The 20,618-nt window shown below is 36.0% G+C and overlaps 1 protein-coding gene across 9 annotated transcripts in view; it reads left to right on the top strand.

Moving 5' to 3' along the window:
• Nucleotides 1-20,618, top strand: part of CCDC148 (coiled-coil domain containing 148) — a 227,087-nt gene that overhangs the window by 70,723 nt on the left and 135,746 nt on the right. For 4 of the 9 annotated variants that reach the window (XM_070507878.1, XM_044768881.2, XM_044768882.2 and 1 more), the window contains 7 exons: nt 1,106-1,168; nt 2,129-2,250; nt 9,494-9,597; nt 16,648-16,730; nt 16,934-17,085; nt 18,280-18,375; nt 18,456-18,637. In XM_070507878.1, coding sequence (XP_070363979.1) covers nt 1,108-1,168; nt 2,129-2,250; nt 9,494-9,597; nt 16,648-16,730; nt 16,934-17,085; nt 18,280-18,375; nt 18,456-18,637 — 800 coding nt within the window. In that variant the 5' untranslated portion in view covers nt 1,106-1,107. The remainder of the gene's footprint in view (nt 1-1,105; nt 1,169-2,128; nt 2,251-9,493; nt 9,598-16,647; nt 16,731-16,933; nt 17,086-18,279; nt 18,376-18,455; nt 18,638-20,618) is intronic. The other 5 variants (XM_070507880.1, XM_070507879.1, XM_070507882.1 and 2 more) reach the window with 3 other exon arrangements.

Here is a 20,618-nt window from a genome sequence, read left to right as displayed (position 1 = left end):
AAATGAGTGTGAGTAGAAACCAGACTATAGGGAGGATTGTCAATGTTATCAAAGGCTTGAAACAAGAATTCCTCTTCCAGAGACCCTATAGAAATTACACACGAGTTTATCCCTATGTTCCTAAGGCTGGTAGGAAATCACTATGATTATTGCTAGCTTGGCAGAGTTTCCAAAAGTCACGGACTTGTGCTACTTTCCCTTCCATTTAAGAAGATTTAGGTTACTGTAGAGGCCACTAGACATGGGTAGTTCAACCTAGTGGATATGGAGCAAAAATTTATGAAAAATGGGTACCATTACTGAAGAAACCACTTGACTAGTCTGTTGCCCTGAACGTGTGTAAAAAGATGTCAATTCAGTTCAGTACTATCACGGGTTGTGTTCTCAGGAAGAGAAGATTAGGCAGAGTTTGTGGTGCTAGATATTTATGAGGAATCTATCCCTGTGAAAGGAAGAAGGAGGAAGCAGGATTGGGCAGATGAAAAAGTCAATTTCAATGCAGGTTCAACACAGTCTGCGTCAACACTTTAGGGAGCTCTGGAGCAAACTGGGCTCAAACTGCTGGGTCTTTATATCGCTGCCTTACTCAGCCTCTGGGTTTAGGCTGCCTCACCAATGGATGAGGCTGCTCTCTGCAGCTGAGTCCAACCCTGAAGGAGTTGACAGCTAGCTATCAGTGCTTTCTAGAAGGAGATGGCGCATCCCCAGGTTCGCCACAATGCTGTATTGCTTAATAGAAGTAGTGAGTAATTTGGCTAGCTGCTTTATTCTTTAATTTTTGTAGTTTCTTTCCTCCCAGGAACTCAAGATAAAACATAGACAATTTTTAATCACAAAATATTTATCAGTCAGTGGGACAATCCAAGAGAGGAGGACTAAGAAGTAGGAGGTTACAAGGAGAGACGAAGAACAGGAAAGGCACAGAGGGAAAAAACTAGCAGAAGGAGGCTTTCAGGAGTAAGAAGAAGCCAATTTTAATAAAATATAAAGAGCTACGGCACTCGATCCTGGGCCTTATTTTTAAAAGAACTACAATTAACACATCTTTCAAAACATTTTTAAAATAACATTGTGAAATTTTAACCATCTCTTCTTTCCTTGACAGATATGGAAAACATGAATAAAAGAGATCGACCATTCCTGACAATTCAGAAAAATGATAGCTCAGGTATTTTTTTCTACTTCCAAGTCTGTTTTATGATTTATAGTAGATTATGCATGAGATAAAATTGGAATGTTGATTTTCAAAATTGTAATAATGGAAAGCTCATTTTTTGATCACACTGAAGGTTTCTCCAGATCCCTTCCCATGGGTGTTTTAATCTTCTTCAACAGCTGGGTCGGGACAGCCGTGCTTTCCTTCACTGTGCTTGTCCTTAAATCCTTTGGAGTCTTCTTATAGTCATGTGATTCCTGACATACTTAATAAATCTTAATTACTATACATGGCACAGATGAGCTATTCATATAATTGAGGCAAAAGTACATTTTTTGCTTAAATTACTCAGGTTATTAATACTTTATGCTACTCGGCCTTAGAGTACTGCCTACCTATGTTTTACTTTATCAAAATAGTTACTATCATACTAAACTAGGACGTTTTGTGTATTTGGATGGAGAATGCCTGCTCAAACATTTTTACATCATTTTAATCTTATTTGGCCTATGAATTTTTTAGCATTCAGTTTCAACCTTTTTTCAAATTTAATTAAAATTATTTCAGTTTTTCTAAGTTAGAAATACAGCTATGACTTCAAAATCTATTTACTTAATTTGATTCATAATAACATGATACTTAAATATTCAGAGTTGGTGCCTAACACTTTTTAAATAAAAAGAATGTTCACACCTTACATCTTGGCATTATAATTTTCTAAAATTCTTAATATATTGACTTAAGGATCTTTATGCCCTTTTAGAAGTAATTTTATGCAAGGAATATAGTGGTAATATTTTTAAGGTTTGTATATATAGAGGTTCAAATATACTATGAGTGTTATGATATTTCTTGTATTTGCTTAAAAATATTTAAAAATAAGACCTGCAGTCAACATGTTGCCATAACTGTATTTTGACTTCCAATAACGTGACTATTTCTTTGTCATTTTCTGTTTCTGATGAAAAACAGATAATCTGGTATTCCATATTAAAAATGGAATGGGAAGCACCAAGTATAAACCAGTAGACTATCAACAACTGCACGCACTAACTGAAGCAAAAAGATTAGCTTCTGCTGCTATAGAGCTTAAGGTTAGAAGTTGTGTGTGTGTGTGTGTGTGTGTGTGTGTCTTCTAGTTTTGGAAAGCTGAATTGCTAGGAAGTATTCACAGATGATGTTTATGATATAAATGTGAAAATAAATAACATTGGAAACAGTTTTTAGAGTCTTCCAACTATTAATAATAATGAATAGCAGCTAACATTTACTGAACGCTCTCAGACACTGTGCTGTATGGTTTACTTACATTACTCATTTAATGTTTATAACAACCCTATGAGGTCTGAATTCAACTTTATTTTTAGAAAGATAGCTATTTCATTAGCTTTCGACAATTTCTAACTTAATCTGAAAAATAAAAATTGCTAGTAAATGCCAACCATGGATTGTCATCTGATTTAAGGCTCCTTCTGCAACACTGTGTAAACATGCCCTCAGGTATCTCTCTTTTCTAGAATTTCTTTTTTCCTCCCTGGTCTAAGAAAGGGTGAACCTGGACTAGATTTGAAAGGGGTTTATGTGCAAGTGATTCTGCACAATATTTTAGGACCATGTATGGTTTAGGATTACTCATGCAATATGTTTTCCTCTTGCAAATAACAGAGTACATTATAAACAGCATTTTCATTACTTGGTTGCATTAAAAATCTAGTCTGGCAAACCAACAGATTAAGTAATTTATAAGTTTTTATTTGTACTTAATATTTTTCTGTTGCTTTAGTTGTACATGGCTTTTTATTGCTAATATCTGTTTTAAAAGGCAATCGTTATGATTCCAAAGCACATTTGATACCCTATTCTAGAGAAATTACCGTATATCCATGAGCTATATCCCCTCAAACTAAGGAAGCCATCTAAAAAAGTAGGGCATTATTTGTTTGGTTCAGATATAACTTTAAAATAATTTCATGTTACCAGGACATTCAACGAAATTTTGTAAGAGTGTCGCTTATATAACTATCATCCTAATAAGGCTATCTTCATATTTCTGACTTCTACACTGACCCATTGTATATATACATAAACACATACATACATATTATCTTCCATGATAAAACATAGACATGGAATCCTGCATTTACCTAACATTTTGCCACATAATCTTTCTAATAATTAATTATTATATGGCATCTAATTCCTCAGGTAAATAAATTTTATTATGTGCCTTGAATATACAATGGTGAACAAAGTATAGCTCCTACCTTCATGGAGTGTACTGTTTGCAGGAGAGGGGGAAGAGGGAAGTCAGTGTTTATCAAATAAATACTGAAATAAAATTATGTTAAGTATAAACTCCCATAAAAACCTGCTATCTTGTGTATAATGACAGGACTTGATCCTCATTGGGTGGGAAGGCTTTTCTGAGGAAGTGACATTGGAATTGGGATCTCAAGGCCAATAAGAATTAACTAAGCAAAAACAGCAGCGATGAGTACTCCACATAGAAAAGATGCATGCCTTATCACATCCCCATTTGGGGATATTTGGATTGTATCCACTTTTATGATATTTGAAATCATGCTTCAGTAAATATCTTCTTTCACAGACATGTTTCATGTTCTAGAATCCTCCGCCTTCTTAGGATAAATTCTCATGATTGGGATTTCTGGGCCAAAAAGTATGAATGTTTTTTAGTTCTTTCCCAAAGTATTGTTTTAATAAAGATGCCACCACAAATATTTTCTCTATGTCTTTGTCAGTATTGGAATATTTACATATATATGCATATATATTCCTAATATTATCTGTAGATCTGTTTGTCTATCTGTCCGTCCATCCATCCATCCATCCATCTATCCACGTATCCATCATGGACCAAAACAACCCATTTTGGTTGAATGTGAAATGGTTGAGTGTCAAAATCAGTATTTGGTCAAAGCGAATTTCTCTTTGATGATAAAATCGTTATCAAAGAATAAACATTTAAAAATTTTAATTGTTAATATGGTTTTTAAAGTTTGACATTAAGTGTAGGGACAATAATTTCTCAGCACTGTCAGTTGCTAGATTGCTTCTCTGGTCACTGTGTGATACGCTTGTGAGGTTGAACAGATGATCACTTTCAAATGACATTTTAAATAACATCAATAACCTTTTTGTTCATAAAATTTAATTCAGGAAGAAGCTTTTTAGTTACATATCTTCTAGAAATAACTTTGTACCTGGGATTCATAGTTTGGCAAGCCTCAAAAAGTCCTTTGTCTTCAACTACTGAAAATGGTCACAGTCTGTAGCAATCATTTTGACAAGCTTTTTGCTTCTATTTTTAGTCTCCATAGATTCATAATGATAAGGAAATGTCCTTTTAAAGCATTTGTATATTGTCTATTGTTTTGAATTTCAGTTAGTGAGAACAAAATGTGTCCTGGATGCCTCATCATTTTCTAATGCTTTCTCCTTTTCTTTATACAGTTTTCATTTTTTGTTACAGCTGGATTAAGAACGATGTATTGGGAATGCTATTGTACAAGATTTTTGGAGTCTTCCCCTCTCATTTAATTTAGAGATAGCAGGTTGACCTTTTGTTTTTAATTTATTCTTGTAAGATATGAATAATTCCCCAATAGGACTTATTCTTGAAAGACTCATGGTTTAAATGGAATTAGATAACTGGAAATTAAATACAGTTCTTAAGGTTCATTTTGTTTAATGTTATGAATGCTAATAAATATACCACTCTACACCAACTAGAATTATGATTATAAATTCATCTCTTTTATTCTTCCTTGTATTATTATTTAAATTTTTGTAAAATAGTGTTGGTTCAAGAAGAATATTTTATTTTTCCTAATGTCACATAGTTAACACATTCTCTCTTAATATTTGTATTAATTATCAGTCTATTTCCCTATTTATTTTACTAATTAAATGTGCTCATTTTTTTGCACATGAAATTAACAGCTTTAACAATCATTGTTAATTATCGCAGCACTTTACTCTGACAATATTAAATGTAAATATACTTAAATTGAATGATAGAATGTTAACATTTAAGGCACATAAGGAGATTTTTGCTTCAAGTTACATCTAGAATACTTAGCTATATTTGAAAAGAAATTAACTATAATTATTGTTAATTAACAATGAATGCAGAAGATTTGTCTGATTATATTACTGCTGTTGTTATACTGATTAGATGTGCTGGTCACCTATGTACTCACTGTATCATTGATCATGCATAAGTTCTGGAATGCCAGACTGTTGTGGGCATTGAGTGATCTAGTCTTTCAAAGACTGAGATTGAACCTGAAGCCAAATAGTAGATTTGGACTGAAAATTGAGACTAATTTTGGGTACATAACATATTAACTGTTCAATCCCAATTTAAGTATAACGGGTTTCTACAATTATTTTCATTTGAATTTCTTTGCTTAGCAAGAATGAATATTTCTTCTTGTCCAGCTCAAGTATCCATCTACTAATTCTTTTTTAAAATATCATATTATGGAATATGGTAAGCATATGCAAAATTAGAGCGAACGGTTTCATTAATCTTCTGTAATATTATCCAGCCTCAACAACAATCAACTCTTGGCCATCATTTCTTCTATGCTCTGACCTACAGCCTCCGCCTGTGCCAGATTATTTTGAAGCAAATCTCAGACATCGTAATATTTCATCATAAATGTTTCAGCATGTATCTCTAAAAGATTAGGGCTAAAAAAAACCCAAACCAACAAAAACCCCAAATCCTACAATACCATTACCATTAAAATGTTAATAATTTCTTAATAATTTCAAATCTCCAGTCAGTATTAAGTTTCCCTGATTGTCTCCATTTTTTCCCCTAAAGTTTATTCAAACTGTTATCTAAATAGTATCTGTATATTGCAATTGATTTTTATTCTTTAGATTTCTTCTTCTATCCTCTTGCATTCTTATAATTTATTTTTTGAAGAAATTGTATTGTTTGTCCTTTATAGTTTCTTATAGTCTGGATTTTGCTGATTACATCCTGGTGGTGTCATTTAGCATGTTTTTCTGTCTCTTTTATTTCCAGTAAATTGGTAGTTATGTCTAGAGACTTGATCAGATTCAGGCTCAATTTATTTTGGTGAGAACATTTATTGATGGACTATTTGTACTCCGTCTTTTTCTATTATAAATAGTGCTGCAATAAATAGCTTTGTTCATTTATCTTTTAATATTTTTGCCAATATAGTTTTCAGACAGATTTCTACAAGTAAGATTTCTAGGTCAAAAGGTAAATCCATATGAAATTTTGCTATACATCTCCAAATTCCCTTCTATGGGGGGTTGCATCCTTTTGTATTCCACTAGCAATGCAAGGGAGGTCATGTTTCCGCATAACCTCATAGAGTGTTTTGTTAAACATTTGAGTTTTTGCCAACCTGTTAGATGAGGAATTGCATCTTAGTGTAGTTGGTTTCTTATTCTCTTTCTGTATGTTAACAGTTCTTTATTGAGGTATAACACACATAGTAAAGTGCACAAATCTTGTGTACATCTCAGTGAATTTTAACAAATGTATACACACATGTAACCAACACTTAAATTGCCCACTAATTATTATTGTTTATATCTAAAGATGGATCATCTGGCCCAAAGAGCTTTCCTAGTATTTCAAGGTGCCTATTTAGGGTTTTGTTATCTTGGATCATCACAATAAAGCACATAAGAAGCTCTAGTTTCTGATTCTTTTATGAATTTATTATTTTTAATTCATCAAAATTCTGCATAAATCATCATCCACCTTAAATATTGATTTCAAATGGCTTATTGCCCAGCAAAATAAACTGAAACCACCTAGAAATCTCTCTATTGATAAAGATACAACTTTAAATCTTTTCTTCTTTTAAGACTTTATTTTTTTTCATTATTGGCCTGAGGATAGAAATAGAGTCCATGAGTCAATTTACAAAAAATCAAGATGTTCTGCAAAATACTGGAAGAGTCTAGTGAAAAGTAGTAGCTTTATTTTGACTTTTATAGTCTACTTAATTGGTCTTTCTCTGGGCCCAAAGGCAGCAGCATTGATTTTTTTTTTAAGCTATAAAAATGTGTCTACATTTTTCACCAACGTATTTTAATTTTTTCATACAACATGGACCAAATATGTCAAAGAAATCTAATTTTAAAAGTTGTGCCTGCTGCAACAAACTTAGAGACCATAGGTGGCAAATAGCTGGAATGAGTTTTAGGCATTCTTAAAGCAAACACTAGAGCGTCAGATTTTAGAAACACTACGTACTTCTATATTTTCAGTAGGTAAAATAGGGATTGTTGAATGTTTCCCTGCAGTGTCCTGTTCTTACTTAAATGTACTTTTCTCCTAAATTTCATAATTGTAGCATTCTAAAGACCTCCTGAGGGAAAGATTTGACTTTGACTGTGTTTTTTTGAGTAACGTCTGGGTTATTTTGTTTTCTTCTACCCCTAATTTTGAATCAGTAACCAGCACAGCGGAAAGATAAGCTCAAGGTTAAAGTAATCAGTGAATGACAGCTAGAAATAGCATGCAGTATAGAGTCTTTTTAGGACTTCTCTTCTGAAGTTTTTATATCTTCAGTATTGATCTGATAAAACTCTCAGGGTACTAAATATTCTAGTAGGAGAAAATATAAAATATGCATATTTCATCAAGTTTCTGATTTGAGATTAGCACTTTTATAGATGTTTAAAAGTATTAATATGGAATACGCGAGTTCAGTATACTCATGAATATCAGAGTCTAACCAGCAGATAGACACCAGTTGAGGATTTTGAGCAGAGGGGTCTTTAATGCAGGAAATGGTTACACGGGAGATAGAGCTGAGAAGACTAACAGAGGACCGTGAAGCCATCTGGGGATCAACAACAGCAGGAAGTCACTGCCATGCCTAGGTCAGAGGGACATCTAGAAAAAGCAAGGCTGTACCACATCCTATGGGTTGAGGTTACCTGGAGATCATTGGAACCATGGTAGAACTGTCAAGAAATGTTGGAGCAATGGAGAAGATGCAGATGCTCCTGGAGACCCCTCTGAGAGTAGAGAAGGCAGAAGGAGCAATCTTTTGGCTTCTCCTTTCCTCCCTCCCTTCAATCTCCTACTACGAATGTCTCCCTCTGGCTGAACCCAGGGGGAAGCCGGTTGATAGAGATGCCGGAAAATCACAGCCTGCTCTGTGATATGGAGTAGAGCAGGGAGATGGCCAAGAATGGATCTTAAAACAAAGGACCCTGGCCTGACACAACTTTTCAACAGACACCCAAAAGCACGAATTATGTGCTACATTTTTAAAAAGTCATAAAATATGGGAAAAATTTTAATTTAGTTGAAAATTTGGGTTTTAATGCTACATGATTTTTCACTATTTCTTTGTTTCATACCTTCAAGTAAATATTTGCCTAATTTTAAAAAAATTTCATTTACAAAGTCACGGAGTTGAAAGATTAAAATTGTATATACAGTTCAAGGTCATATTTCTCGTTGCTAGAGCTGGACTAAAGCCAGGCCTCCAAACAACTTATCCAATGACTTTTTCCCATCCTGTTCCGAAGGATAAGATAAAAACCAATTCAAACACCCTCAAGATTGTATGTGATTCTGATGTTTACTAGCTTTATGATCTTGACCAAGTCCTTTTTTTTTTTTTTTTGAGGAAAATTAGCCCTGAGCTAACATCTGCCGCCAATCCTCCTCTTTTTGCTGAGGAAGCCTGTCCCCGAGCTAACATCCATGCCCATCTTTCTCTACTTATATGTGGGATGCCTACCACAGCATGGTGTGCCAAGCGGTGCCATGTCCGCACCCAGGATCTGAACTGGCGAACCCCAGGCCGCCGAGAAGCGGAACATGAGAACTTAACCGCTGTGCCACTGGGCCGGCCCTTGACCAAGTCTTTTAACCTCTCTGAACTTCAGTGTCCTTATTGTAAAATGGGAATAATGACGTCTATGATGCCTGGCATGGAAGATGTGTCAAAAAGGGGAGAAAATATGTGGAATGGTCTTAAAAAATTTTCAGAGGCTGTATGAATTAAGCTTTTATTTACTGTATGTATGGAAAATAGAATTATTTCACCTTTCTTTTCATAAATACCTTAAAAACAGTTCTTAAAATTAGTCAGTTCTACAAACAATGTTCTCTTTCCCCTCCCTGCTTTTTGTTTAATGTGGTACTTATCTTAAGGTGGATTTTGTGTTAGAAGATGTACTAACAGGATTGAAAAGGAATAAATATTTAATTTAGAAAATGCAGATTAAACATTTCCATTGTGGGAAACACATTTAAAAAACACTGAGATTGCTCCTCTTTTGTTGCTCTAAATCTAGATCAGAAAAGCGGTGCAGACTTCAAAGACATCTAAAGAACGAACACTAATAAAACAACACAAGCAAGTGTGGTGGCAAGAACACCAAAGGCTAAATGAAGTCAGGTAAGAATTGAGAGAAATCTCAATAGGAACACATAGGAACTACTGAGTTGCGCTTATCTAGTTAGATGTCCTATAACTTTCCATGTTAATTAAATCATTAATGATCAGAATTTAAATTTACAGATTGAAGGTGAGTCAAATTAAAATCCTTTCATTTCCTTAGTTCAATTTGGAATCCAATGAACATATTAATATGGCTTTTGCTTTCCTTAGGAAAAAAAAGATAATCTTCTGTATCTGCTAATCACGTACTCTTCTGCACTCCCACTAATACTTGTATTTACTTATATTATGTAGTACAGTGGATTATAATATTTTGTTTATGTATTTGTCTTTCCTGTAAAGTGATAAACTTCTCAAGGGCAAATAGCCCATCATATTTGTCTTTATGTAGGATATATAGAAAGAGATATATAAATGCTTTCAATAAATGAATGAATGGATGAACTAAGAGGTTCAAGTTGAGCGATTTCTAGATGTAGCTGCATCATGACTAACTTACTCAATTTAGATTTTTGACTTTTGTTATTATTCCCAGCAGTCACTTCAAGATGAATTAAAACAAAATGATGATTCTATATTTGATCTTAATTGTAATCTTTGAAAAATAAGTTTCTTTTCAAAGTTCAAGGTAGAAAGAGAAGGCAGATGTGTTTCTCATACGTTTGAGGCATACATACTAGTTTTCACGATGGTGGCATTTATAAAGTATGCTTTTTAAAATGTATATTTTTGAGCATATATTTTATATCAAAATAGATAATTTTTGTGTCTTGTTCTAAGGCAAATTTTCAAATTCTAGTAACTTTACTTGTGACGTAAGTGCTTTTTATATTAATGGGAGTTTCTTATTCTGGCAAGAGATTCTTGCAGGTGAAGTAAAAGGCTCACGGTTGGAAACGGTTTTATGTCATTATATAAATAAAAACATAGAAAAACAAAATTATGTAGCCTTTTTCACCATACCACTGCTATGAAAACAAATCAGACCCATCTTATCCTCAAAAAGCCGCCTTATGGGGCTGGCCCGGTGGCCTAGTGGTTAAGTTTGTGCATTCCACTTGGGCAGCCTAGGGTGTGCAGGTTTGGATCCTGGGCATGGAACCTGCACACCTTTCACAAAGCCACGCTGTGGTGGTGTCCCATATACAAAATAGAGGAAGACGGGCACAGATGTTAGCTCAGGGCCCATCTTCCTCACATGCACACACAAAATGTCACCTTTTGTGGAGGGAATGTTGAGCCCATCAGAAAACTTTTTTTGAAAATTTGCATAACTTGAAACATGATAAAAAGGAAAGTCATTAGGAAGTCTTAATTACGGTAGTCTCTCCTTATCCACAGGGGATATGTTGCAAGACGCTTAGTGGCTGCCTGAAACCGTGCATAATAGCAAACCCTACATACATTATGTTTTTTCCTATGCTGTACATAGATACCTACGGTAAAATTTAATTTATAAATTAGGCACAGTAAGAGATTAACAGTAACTAATAGTAAAGTATAACAATTATAACAATATACTGTAATAAAAGTTACCATAGATTTTAGCAACCTCAGCATGTGGTTTTTTTCATTCCTTATTAAGTTGAGAACTTTCACCTTTTCCCATAAAGGAAGCATTTTATGGCTTCTCTCTGGCATATCCAAATTGCCAGCATCACTATTCTTGCACTTTGGGGCCATTATTAAGTAAAATGAGGGTTACTTGAACACAAGCACTGTAATACCATGACAGCTGATCTGATAACTGAGGCAGCTGCTGAGTGGCTAATCAATGTATGCAGTATGGATCCACTGGACAAACGGATGATTCACATCCTGGGTGGGATGGGGTAGGATGGTATGAGATTTTGTTACACTACTCAGAATGGCACTCAATTTAAAACATATGAATTGTTTATTTTTGGAATTTTCCATTTAACATTTTCTGACCCCGGTTGAGTGCGGGTAACTGAAACCGTGGAAAGCAAAACTGTAGATAAAGGGGAACTCCTATATGGTGCTCACTGGTGCAAGCTCAAAGGTAAGGGAAGACAGTGGCGAAAGTTTTTATCTTGGCTGTTCCACAACCTTCTTAATATGTGTATTAAGCTGTTCTTGAGATAGATAGAAGAGGCGTATGCATATCATTATGGAAAATAATTCTTTTGATTGACCTGGAATGACACAAAGACAATGGAAGGGAGAAACATTCAAGTAATAATAGCCTTAATGTCTTGAAACTTGTCAGGGCTAAAAATTGGACAAAAAGAAGAATTCCAAGATAATTTTCAGTGTTATTCTAGAAAGTAGGCTAATTTCAATATGTGTTCGGTGAAATTAAAAGCTAATAGTGAAAGGAGGAAAGTTAGAGAAATGGCTAGTTTTGTGGAGAATTTAGGCACCACCAGAAAATCGTTTAAGCTCTATTAGGTGTTTCTCATCCTTCAAAAATCGATATTCCCAGGGCTGCCCAGTGGCATAGTGGTTAAGTTCATGTGCTTTGCTTTGGTGGATTGGGGTTCTCAGGTTCGGATCCTGGGTGTGGACCTAGGACTGCTTGTCAAGCCACACTGTGGTGGCATCCCACATAAAATAGAGAAAGATTAGCACAGATGTTAACTCAGCAACAATCTTCCTCAAGCAAAAAGAGGAAGATTGGCAACAGATGTTAGGTCAGGGCCAATCTTCCTGACATACACACACACACAAAAATCGATATTTCCTTTTAATAAAAGATTAAAAGTAAAATATTCTTATCACTATAAGAGACTCCATTTGAGAATGTCAGGCCCGCATAAGGTAGGGACCTACAATGACATCTCACCTTTGTTGGGTAATTTTGTGCGTGCCACGTGATATGTTAAGTGTTTTACACGCTTTATTTCATGCAATTCTTACAACACCCAACAGAGTAGGTATCATTTCATCCCCATTTTACAGATGAGAACCTTGAGGTTCAGATGGTTAAAGTTATTTGCAGAGGGTTAATCAGCCAACTTATGTGAAGGTGCTATTGGAGCACTCACTTTTAACTCCTGTGCTCCATGAACTTGGAGTGGAGCAGCTTTTTCTTTCTTTCACAGGGTCCCATTCAGGCCACCTGAGATCTAAATGGTCTAGTCTTGCTAGAAAAAAAGATTTTGCTAAGCTTTAATTCTCTGAAATCTGTACTAAGGAAACTAGACATATAAAATTTCCAAATATAAAATTATATTTTATATTTAAATTTATAAAATTTAATATTTAAATTTATAAAGTTATATTTAATATTTAATATGCTTTCCCAAACTACATCCCTTGAAGATCTTGATACACTTTCCCAAGGGTACTTTCTCCCTTGTTTCAGAATGACTGGGTTAGAGTTTAAGGAGCAAGTTATTTGTCTTGGCCATGTGGTAAAAATTACCATTTTTATTTTAATAAGAATTTTGCAATAATAAAATTTGGAGGGTTTATTTGTATGCCTTACTACTTTTACTATAATACCTACAAGGGATGTTTTTATAACCAAATCTCTGTTATAAATATGTGCAGTCTCTTGCTAATAATTTTAGCTTTAAAGCCTTATTTAAAAAAAATATTTTTGGGGGAAGATTAACTCTGAGCTAACTACTGCCAATCCTCCTCTTTTTGCTGAGGAAGACTGGCCCTGAGCTAACATCCATGCCCATCTTCCTCTACTTTATATACAGGACGCCTACCACAGCATGGCTTTTGCCAAGTGGTGCCATGTCCGCACCCGGGATCCGAACTGGTGAACCCTGGGCTGCTGAGAAGCAGAACATGTGAACTTAACCAATGTGTCACCGGGCCAGCCCCCTAAAGCCTTATTTTAAAGCTATCACCATTATACAGAGGATATACACAGAGGATGTCATGGGGTTTTTACCAACAATTAAATGTTGTCTGGAAATGCATCTTTAAAGATGAGATTGAGACTAGTATTGACTTTGTGTGATTCAGGGCACCAGAGAACTCTCTCTGAGCCCAGCTCCTGAGCTCATTCCTTAGCCAATGGTTGTGAGACTTCCTCCTGTGGTCTCTGTGGTACCTCACTTGGGACAGACTCTTCAAGAATAAGAAGCAGATCAAGTAGCTGAGTCTAAGGTCCTAAGCTGTCTGAGCTGCTGAGATCCTTCCTTGTAGGGACGGTAGAACTTTGGCTTTAGTCTGCTCTGGTGGCTTAATTTTCTGCCGATTCCTGGATGCTAGTTCCATTCATTGAACTTTAACATACTCTCTTGCTGTGCTTTTCACGATCCATGTCCCTTGGCTTATTGTTTGCTTAAATGGCTTCTGACTCTACCACTCTCTTGCACCCCATGTTTCACTTATTCTGCTGAAATTGGTAACTAATTGGTTACCCTTGAAATCTCAGGAAGCTCTGGGTGATTTTGATGTTCTGAGGAGACTGACTCTATGCCTAGAACTTTGCCACCAACCTGGAAGTCCACTTCCAGTCTTACTGAAAGTAGACTCCTGAGAGCTCAAAAACACCCTTCACCACCCTTTATCTTGCAGGCAGTTGCATTGCAACTGGGCATACCTAGGAAGAAGATTAATATATCATCTAGGTAAATGGTCACACAAAATCTCAGGAGGTGGTTTTGTAGCACCATTATATTCAGTGGTATCAGAGGACAGGCCAATAGCATTAGAAGGTACTTAAACTGGGAGATTTGGACACGGAAAGTTGCCTTCCCTTTGTGTTCTCTTCAGATGTGGAGGAGGTTGTGTGTGCTGCATACAACTTGGTGAACACTCAGGACCTAGTCTAGCATGTCGGTGATGAACAGGGCAGGGGTCTCTTCTCTAGAGTTACCATTTTTAATGCTCTTGAGTCCATCACAATTTTTATCTATATTTCCTAAATCACATTCTACAAAACAGAAATATTCTTCAAGATGCTCCATGGAGAATAATGAATTTCATGGTCCTATAAAGTAGGAAAATACTTTATATTTCATCCTCTTTTTGGAGAACTTCAATGCACTTTAGCATAACCAAGTTTCTGAGAAATCCTACACTCTAGAAACTTATCTGATTTTGTTTAGTTCACCATTTCCATTTTTCCTACCATCTCATTGACATTCTGTTTTATAGAACACAATTTGGGAAATGTTAGCCTGCAGTCACAAGCTAGCCCCGGAAACTGGTAGTTCTTGAGAACATAAAAAAAAGCTTTTGAATTTTGTTGGGCAATCAGGACAATTAGAGAAATGGGCTGGTCTTGTCTGATGGGTCAGGGTTGTTAATTGAGGAAGCCAGGATGGAGCTTACTAGAATTATTACATGTAAAGTAGCAGGTTGATCCCCTGTATGAACAAAGCCACTTCTCCTCTTGCTTTCTATCTTCCACTATGGCTTTCTGGGTGCTGAAAATATAAGGGAGCTGAGATGGTTGGTTTATAAGTGCAATATTTTTGTTTAAACAAATCCATTATGAAATAACTTTTGGCTTTACTCCACTATTATGAACCCATCCTCCATGCAACAGTTTCAAATGTAATCTTAAAAATACTTCTGGCAGGGACCGACTGGGTGGTGCAGCGGTTAAGTGTGCACTTTGGCGGCCCAGGGTTTGCCGGTTTGGATCCCTGGTACGGACATGGCACGGCTTGGCACACCATGCTGTGGTAGGCGTCCCACATATAAAGTAGAGGAAGATGGCCACAGATGTTAGCTCAGGGCCAGTCCTCCTCAGCAAAAAGAGGAGGATTGGCAGTAGTTAGCTAAGGGCTAATCTTCCTCAAAAAAAAAATCTTCTGGTAGGGCCCGGCCCAGTGGCGTGGTGGTTGAGTTTGAGTGCTCCGCTTTGGCGACCTAGGGTTTACAGGTTTGGATCCTGGGCTTGGACCACGCATCTCTCATCACGCCATGCTATGGCAGCATCTCACAGACAAAATAGAGGAAGATTGGCACGGATGTTAGCTCAGGGACAATCTTCCACAAACAAAAAGCAGGAGATTGGCAACAGATGTTAGCTCAGGGCCAATCTTCCTCACCAAAAAACCCAAAGCAAAACAAAAAACTTCTGACAAAAAGCTACATGCTGGAAAAGTAGACAGTGAAGTGCCATCTACAATATCTCCCCTCCTTTATACATTCAAACAAAACTTCTGTTTCATGTAAGTGAATTGTCTTAGAAGATGATGGCATATATATTAAAATAGAATACTATGAAGCCGTTAAAATAAATGATAATTATGAAATTATTTAGAAATGTCTTAAAAAGTATTACTCAAAAAACCTCCAGTATAAAATCGTAAATATGCCATGATTACAACTATTTAAAATATACAAGCATGTAAACAAAGGCTGGAAACTTACATGCAAAAATAAAACATTGTATTCAATTATTGTAATTGTTGCTATTTCTTATTTTATATCATTTTAATGTATTTGCATAATCATAATAAATCAAGACTCTTTTCTATGATTTCATTAAATCTGCCATAAGCAAGGGATAGGCTACAATATTTTTGGATGTCCATTTAGAGCTAGTTATGATTTTACTCTAAAAATGGCTGTATTTAAATAATATAGTAAAAGACCATTAAGATTTATTACTTTTATTAGTGTATAAAAATAAAATATACTTTTACTCCCATTTCCTTAGTTTAGGACCTTATCATCTCTTAACTTTTAAAGTAACCTCCCTGTTGGTCCAGGTTTGCCTCCTCTTCATCTTCCATTTTTATTCATCACCCCTCCTTCCAGCCCATCCTCCATCTTGCTGCCTTGGGAAACTTTCTGAAACACAGATCTGAGCTGGCCAGGTCAGCTTAATATCCCTCAACGGCTTCCCGATGCTCAGCTCTCTCTCCACATGAGGCAAAGCTAGGCTATGCCACGTGCTTGCCTTTGCTCATGCTGTTGCTTCTGCCTAGAGTGTTCACTTCCGATTCCTTCTGTCTCAGTGTCTCGCAAGGAATGTAGTGTATGGTCTGAATCAATGAACAGGTGAATGAAACCACATTGGATTGGGTATATCTACCACTAGCTGTTTTTTAAACCTACATATATGTTTGTGGTTGTAAAACAATTGATTAATGTCTATTTCAGATGTAAAATGGAATCAGAAATAAAATTCTTTCTCACTGAAGAGAACATTGGAAGTGAATGTCTTTCTGACCTAATGAATTTTGGTGAGATTTTTTTGCTCCTATATTTAAAGGGGAGTTTTGTTCTGAAGATGAAAGTGGGCCACTCACTTCATGTTCTTTTAATAGTAACTGCTGTTTGTTTTTTTCTAAAGGAATCCAAAAATAAATCTGCATTTTAATGACCTATTCTTGAAGAAACTTAAAATAATAAAGTGTCACCTTGATTTAACTTTGTTTCCCCGTAGAACAAGAGTTATCAGAGGAATGGTGCACATATGTTAAAAATGTGATAGATCCTGTTCAGCAATTGAGAGCAGATCTGAAGTACAGACAGCATCACATTTCACAGCATTCACACTCACATACTGAGTTTAACTCCGTGAAAGTACTGGAAGAGGTCAGTGTATTACCTTTATTTTTAATAATGTAACATTCCATTTTTGTCCCCACCAGAACGCTTTGAGATAAGAAATAAACATGTGTGTCTTATGTATTTAAACAGAAGGTGTAGCAAATTCTGTCTACTCGATATCTTAAAATGCCCCTGAATTTGTCCAAGCATGCTCATTTCCCACTGGGAATGTTACGGTGGCTTCATAACTGGTCTCGCTGCTTTCCATTCTTGCCCCTCCTTCCAGTGCATTCTGGGATCCTACCTTCAGTGCAGAGGAACCAAGTCATCCCCCTGGTAAACCCCCTCAGCTCTTCTGCTGGCCTATAAGGCTTCCCTGTACATCTGCGCCCCACTCTGCTTCTTCAGTGTCATCTACCTGACACTCCCCGTTTCTTCCTGGATCTTGATACACTGACGCTGGCCTCCTTTTATTCCTCACATATGCCAGGCTCCTTCCTGTCTCAAGGCCTTCACACTGGCTGTTTCCTCTGTCCCACTGACGGCACTTTCTGTCATTTTGGTCTTAGCTGAAATGTCCTCTCCTCTGAGAGGCCTGTCCAGATCACCCACATGAGAAGCCACAGTCACTCCCTATTACCCCACCCTGTTTTTACACCACTTTCCCTGTTTTTACATCACTCTGATACTTTCTTATCTAATTTTTTATTAGTTTATTGACTGTCTCCCTGACTAGAGCATAAGTTCCATGATATTAATTGTGCTAGATGTAGGCTTTTAGGTGATTTTTCTTACTCTATTTTTCAGTTATTCTGTTGTATTTTTATATTGCTTTCATAAATAATAATTTAAAAAAAATTAAAACTCCATGCCAAGCTGGGAATTAGAGGCAAGGATGCAAGGGGAGAAAGCAGTGATTGAAAGAGTGACCATCTGGTAAGCTCTCTGCCTTACCACAAAAAAATCCACATGTGAGTGCAGAGTGGCTATGGCCCCACTGTATTTCCTGAGCTCATTTTTGGGTTAGGTGTCTGGAAGCCCCATTGAGGCTGCTTTGTCTGATGAGCATTGCCAGGGGATGGCATCTCTTGAAGCCTCTTCCTCAGGTCCTCAAAGAGAATTTCTCTTATCTGATTTTTCATAACTCATTGGCTTTTGAGAATAATTCCTGTGACTTTAAATATAAATCTTGGATGAATCACAATAATTTGCACACTGCTTGTTCTAAATGTCCTACAGGTTGACTTCGTTAAGAAACAATTGAAAGCTGTCTGTGAAAGACTTAGCCTGGAGCAACAGAAAATAGAAAATAATCTTTCAGACTGGATTATGAAAGTAAGTGTAAGGCAGACAGTAATTTGTTTATCAATTTGTCATTTGTATTAAACAAAACAATCATATAAATTTTTTTCCAGATACTAGATCATTCTTCAGAAGACAGGAGTAACCTGCTTAGTGAACTGCCCACGGAATTAGGAACTTTGGAATGCCCATACCCTGATTTGAAATCTTCAATCCTTAATGAGTTCTATAAATTTACAGAGAAATATCAACAGAGACTTCAAGATTTTGATCTGCAGTTGGAAGACATATACAGGTGATAAGATAGAATGACTTGAATTATCTAGATTTGCCACAACTTTTATTTTTTGTTGGGGGTTATTATACTTCTGATTTACTATTTTCATAGTTACTGTGTGATTGGAATACAGTCAATCAATAAATGTTTAAATTGACTATTTGTGGAATGGGGAGGTTTTTTCTCTAAAATAATTTCCCTGAAATAATGATTTTAAAGACTTTTATAAGGTTGAAACATGATGAAAATACCCCTTACTGAGCTCTATACTACACAGGTAAGAAATATTTTTCTAACATGAAGTTTTAGTAACTATGAATTTTCATTTCAAGATATGAAGCCCCTCTTCAGTGGAAATTTACAAATCAATATTGGTAATTGATTACAATGGAAAAGGTACCTATGGAATTATGTTACTTATAATCCATTGTGATTTTGTCCTACGGTGAACACAAAGTATATTTTGTAAATTTTTGAAAACACGTTAATTTTTTTCCTAGAAAATGTACTTTTGGTTGTATCCTGAGAATGACAATCTTCTTCTGAATGACAAATATAATGTTAAGTGATTTGAAATCCAATTTTGGCAGGGTCATCTTCTCTAGTGTAAATTCTATATTAAAATCCATTTAATGAACAAACTCAGAAATGCCACCATGGGTCAGATCAATAGTCTACCTTATGTAATAGTCTACTTTATGTAATGAAGTTTCCGGGGAACATTTTGCAGGAAAACATGCTTTTTATTGTATTATGTTGACCTAAAAAGTATCTCCAAAGAATATATATTTAAAAAGAAAGGAAAACTATCAAAGGGGCACATTTATAGTAAATTAAAAGTAAATGGCTCTTACTTTGAAATAGAAGAAAATAAATATGACAAATATTTTTATTTCTTGCATTTCTTAATGTATTGCCTGTAATTGAAACTCTTCTGTGTGAAATTACTACTATTAAGAAATGAACAACAGCAAGAAATGAATAGCAACCTTACATCCTACCAAGTAGAGTTATTTGCTTTAGAAGCTTCTCCATCCAAACTCTTCAGCTACAGCTTCCATTTGTCTCAGCACACTCTGAGAGGCAATCCTACATGAAGTCTGAGTCTTTCCAGACCTAAGCTTCTTTTTTACCTCTCTGTGGCAATGGTCACGTGTTCCTCCCAGGCAGACACCTTTGGGTCTCTTAACAACCCCTTCCCTCCCTGGCTCTCAGCCTGCCATTTTTCCTTTGCACTTTGTAATAAAGCTGAGAAGAAAAATTAATAATAGATCATTTATACATGTTGATTGATTAATTAATTACACTTTAATTGAAACAGTCACAGTGCACTGTCAACTCAACCATCCACTTCGTTTCAGTGATTAATTGTAAAATAAACATTCTCCCTCCCTTCCCCATCCCCACCTTGTAAAGGAGATTTTAGAACTCATCAAGCAAGAGGAAGAGGTTTTTTCTTTTTGGAAGAGGGGACATTACAATCAGGCTGATTGTGACTGTGAAGGAGGTAAATCGGACTCTGTCCTTTTAAAGCAAGTTGGCTGACCCATAAGCTTTCCTCCCAGATGGCATCTTGTCCCCCCAGGAAAGTTGGCTGAGATTGTGGTTTTTAGGTTAGCACCTCCTAAACGTGGAAAAGTTTGCCTTTGCAGCCTATAATGGCTCCCTTCCACTAAGACCTGTCCTTCACAGCCCATTTTCCTACTTTCCTTTTAATCTGAACTCAATTTCTGCTCTTCCTCTGTGCATCCCTGTGCCACTAAGAAAAAGCTGAGCCTCACAGCTCCCTTGCCCTACTGAAGATTAAGTAGAGACTAGGATGAATATACATCACATGCTAAGGTTTCTGCAGAGGGAAGAAACACTGAGGAAAAAAATCACTTAGGAAGCTTAATGGAGGAAGTAAAATTCACTATGGAGTCTGAAGAAGAAGGGTTAGAATAAGGCAAACGAGAGTAGGGAGAACATTTTAAGACGGGATATTAAATGACTAGACTGT

The sequence above is a fragment of the Equus asinus genome, chromosome 4 (genome assembly GCF_041296235.1).
Source record: "Equus asinus isolate D_3611 breed Donkey chromosome 4, EquAss-T2T_v2, whole genome shotgun sequence".
NCBI lineage: Eukaryota > Metazoa > Chordata > Mammalia > Perissodactyla > Equidae > Equus > Equus asinus.
Note: the sequence above shows the minus strand (reverse complement) of the source record. Positions and strands in the feature narration are given on the sequence as shown.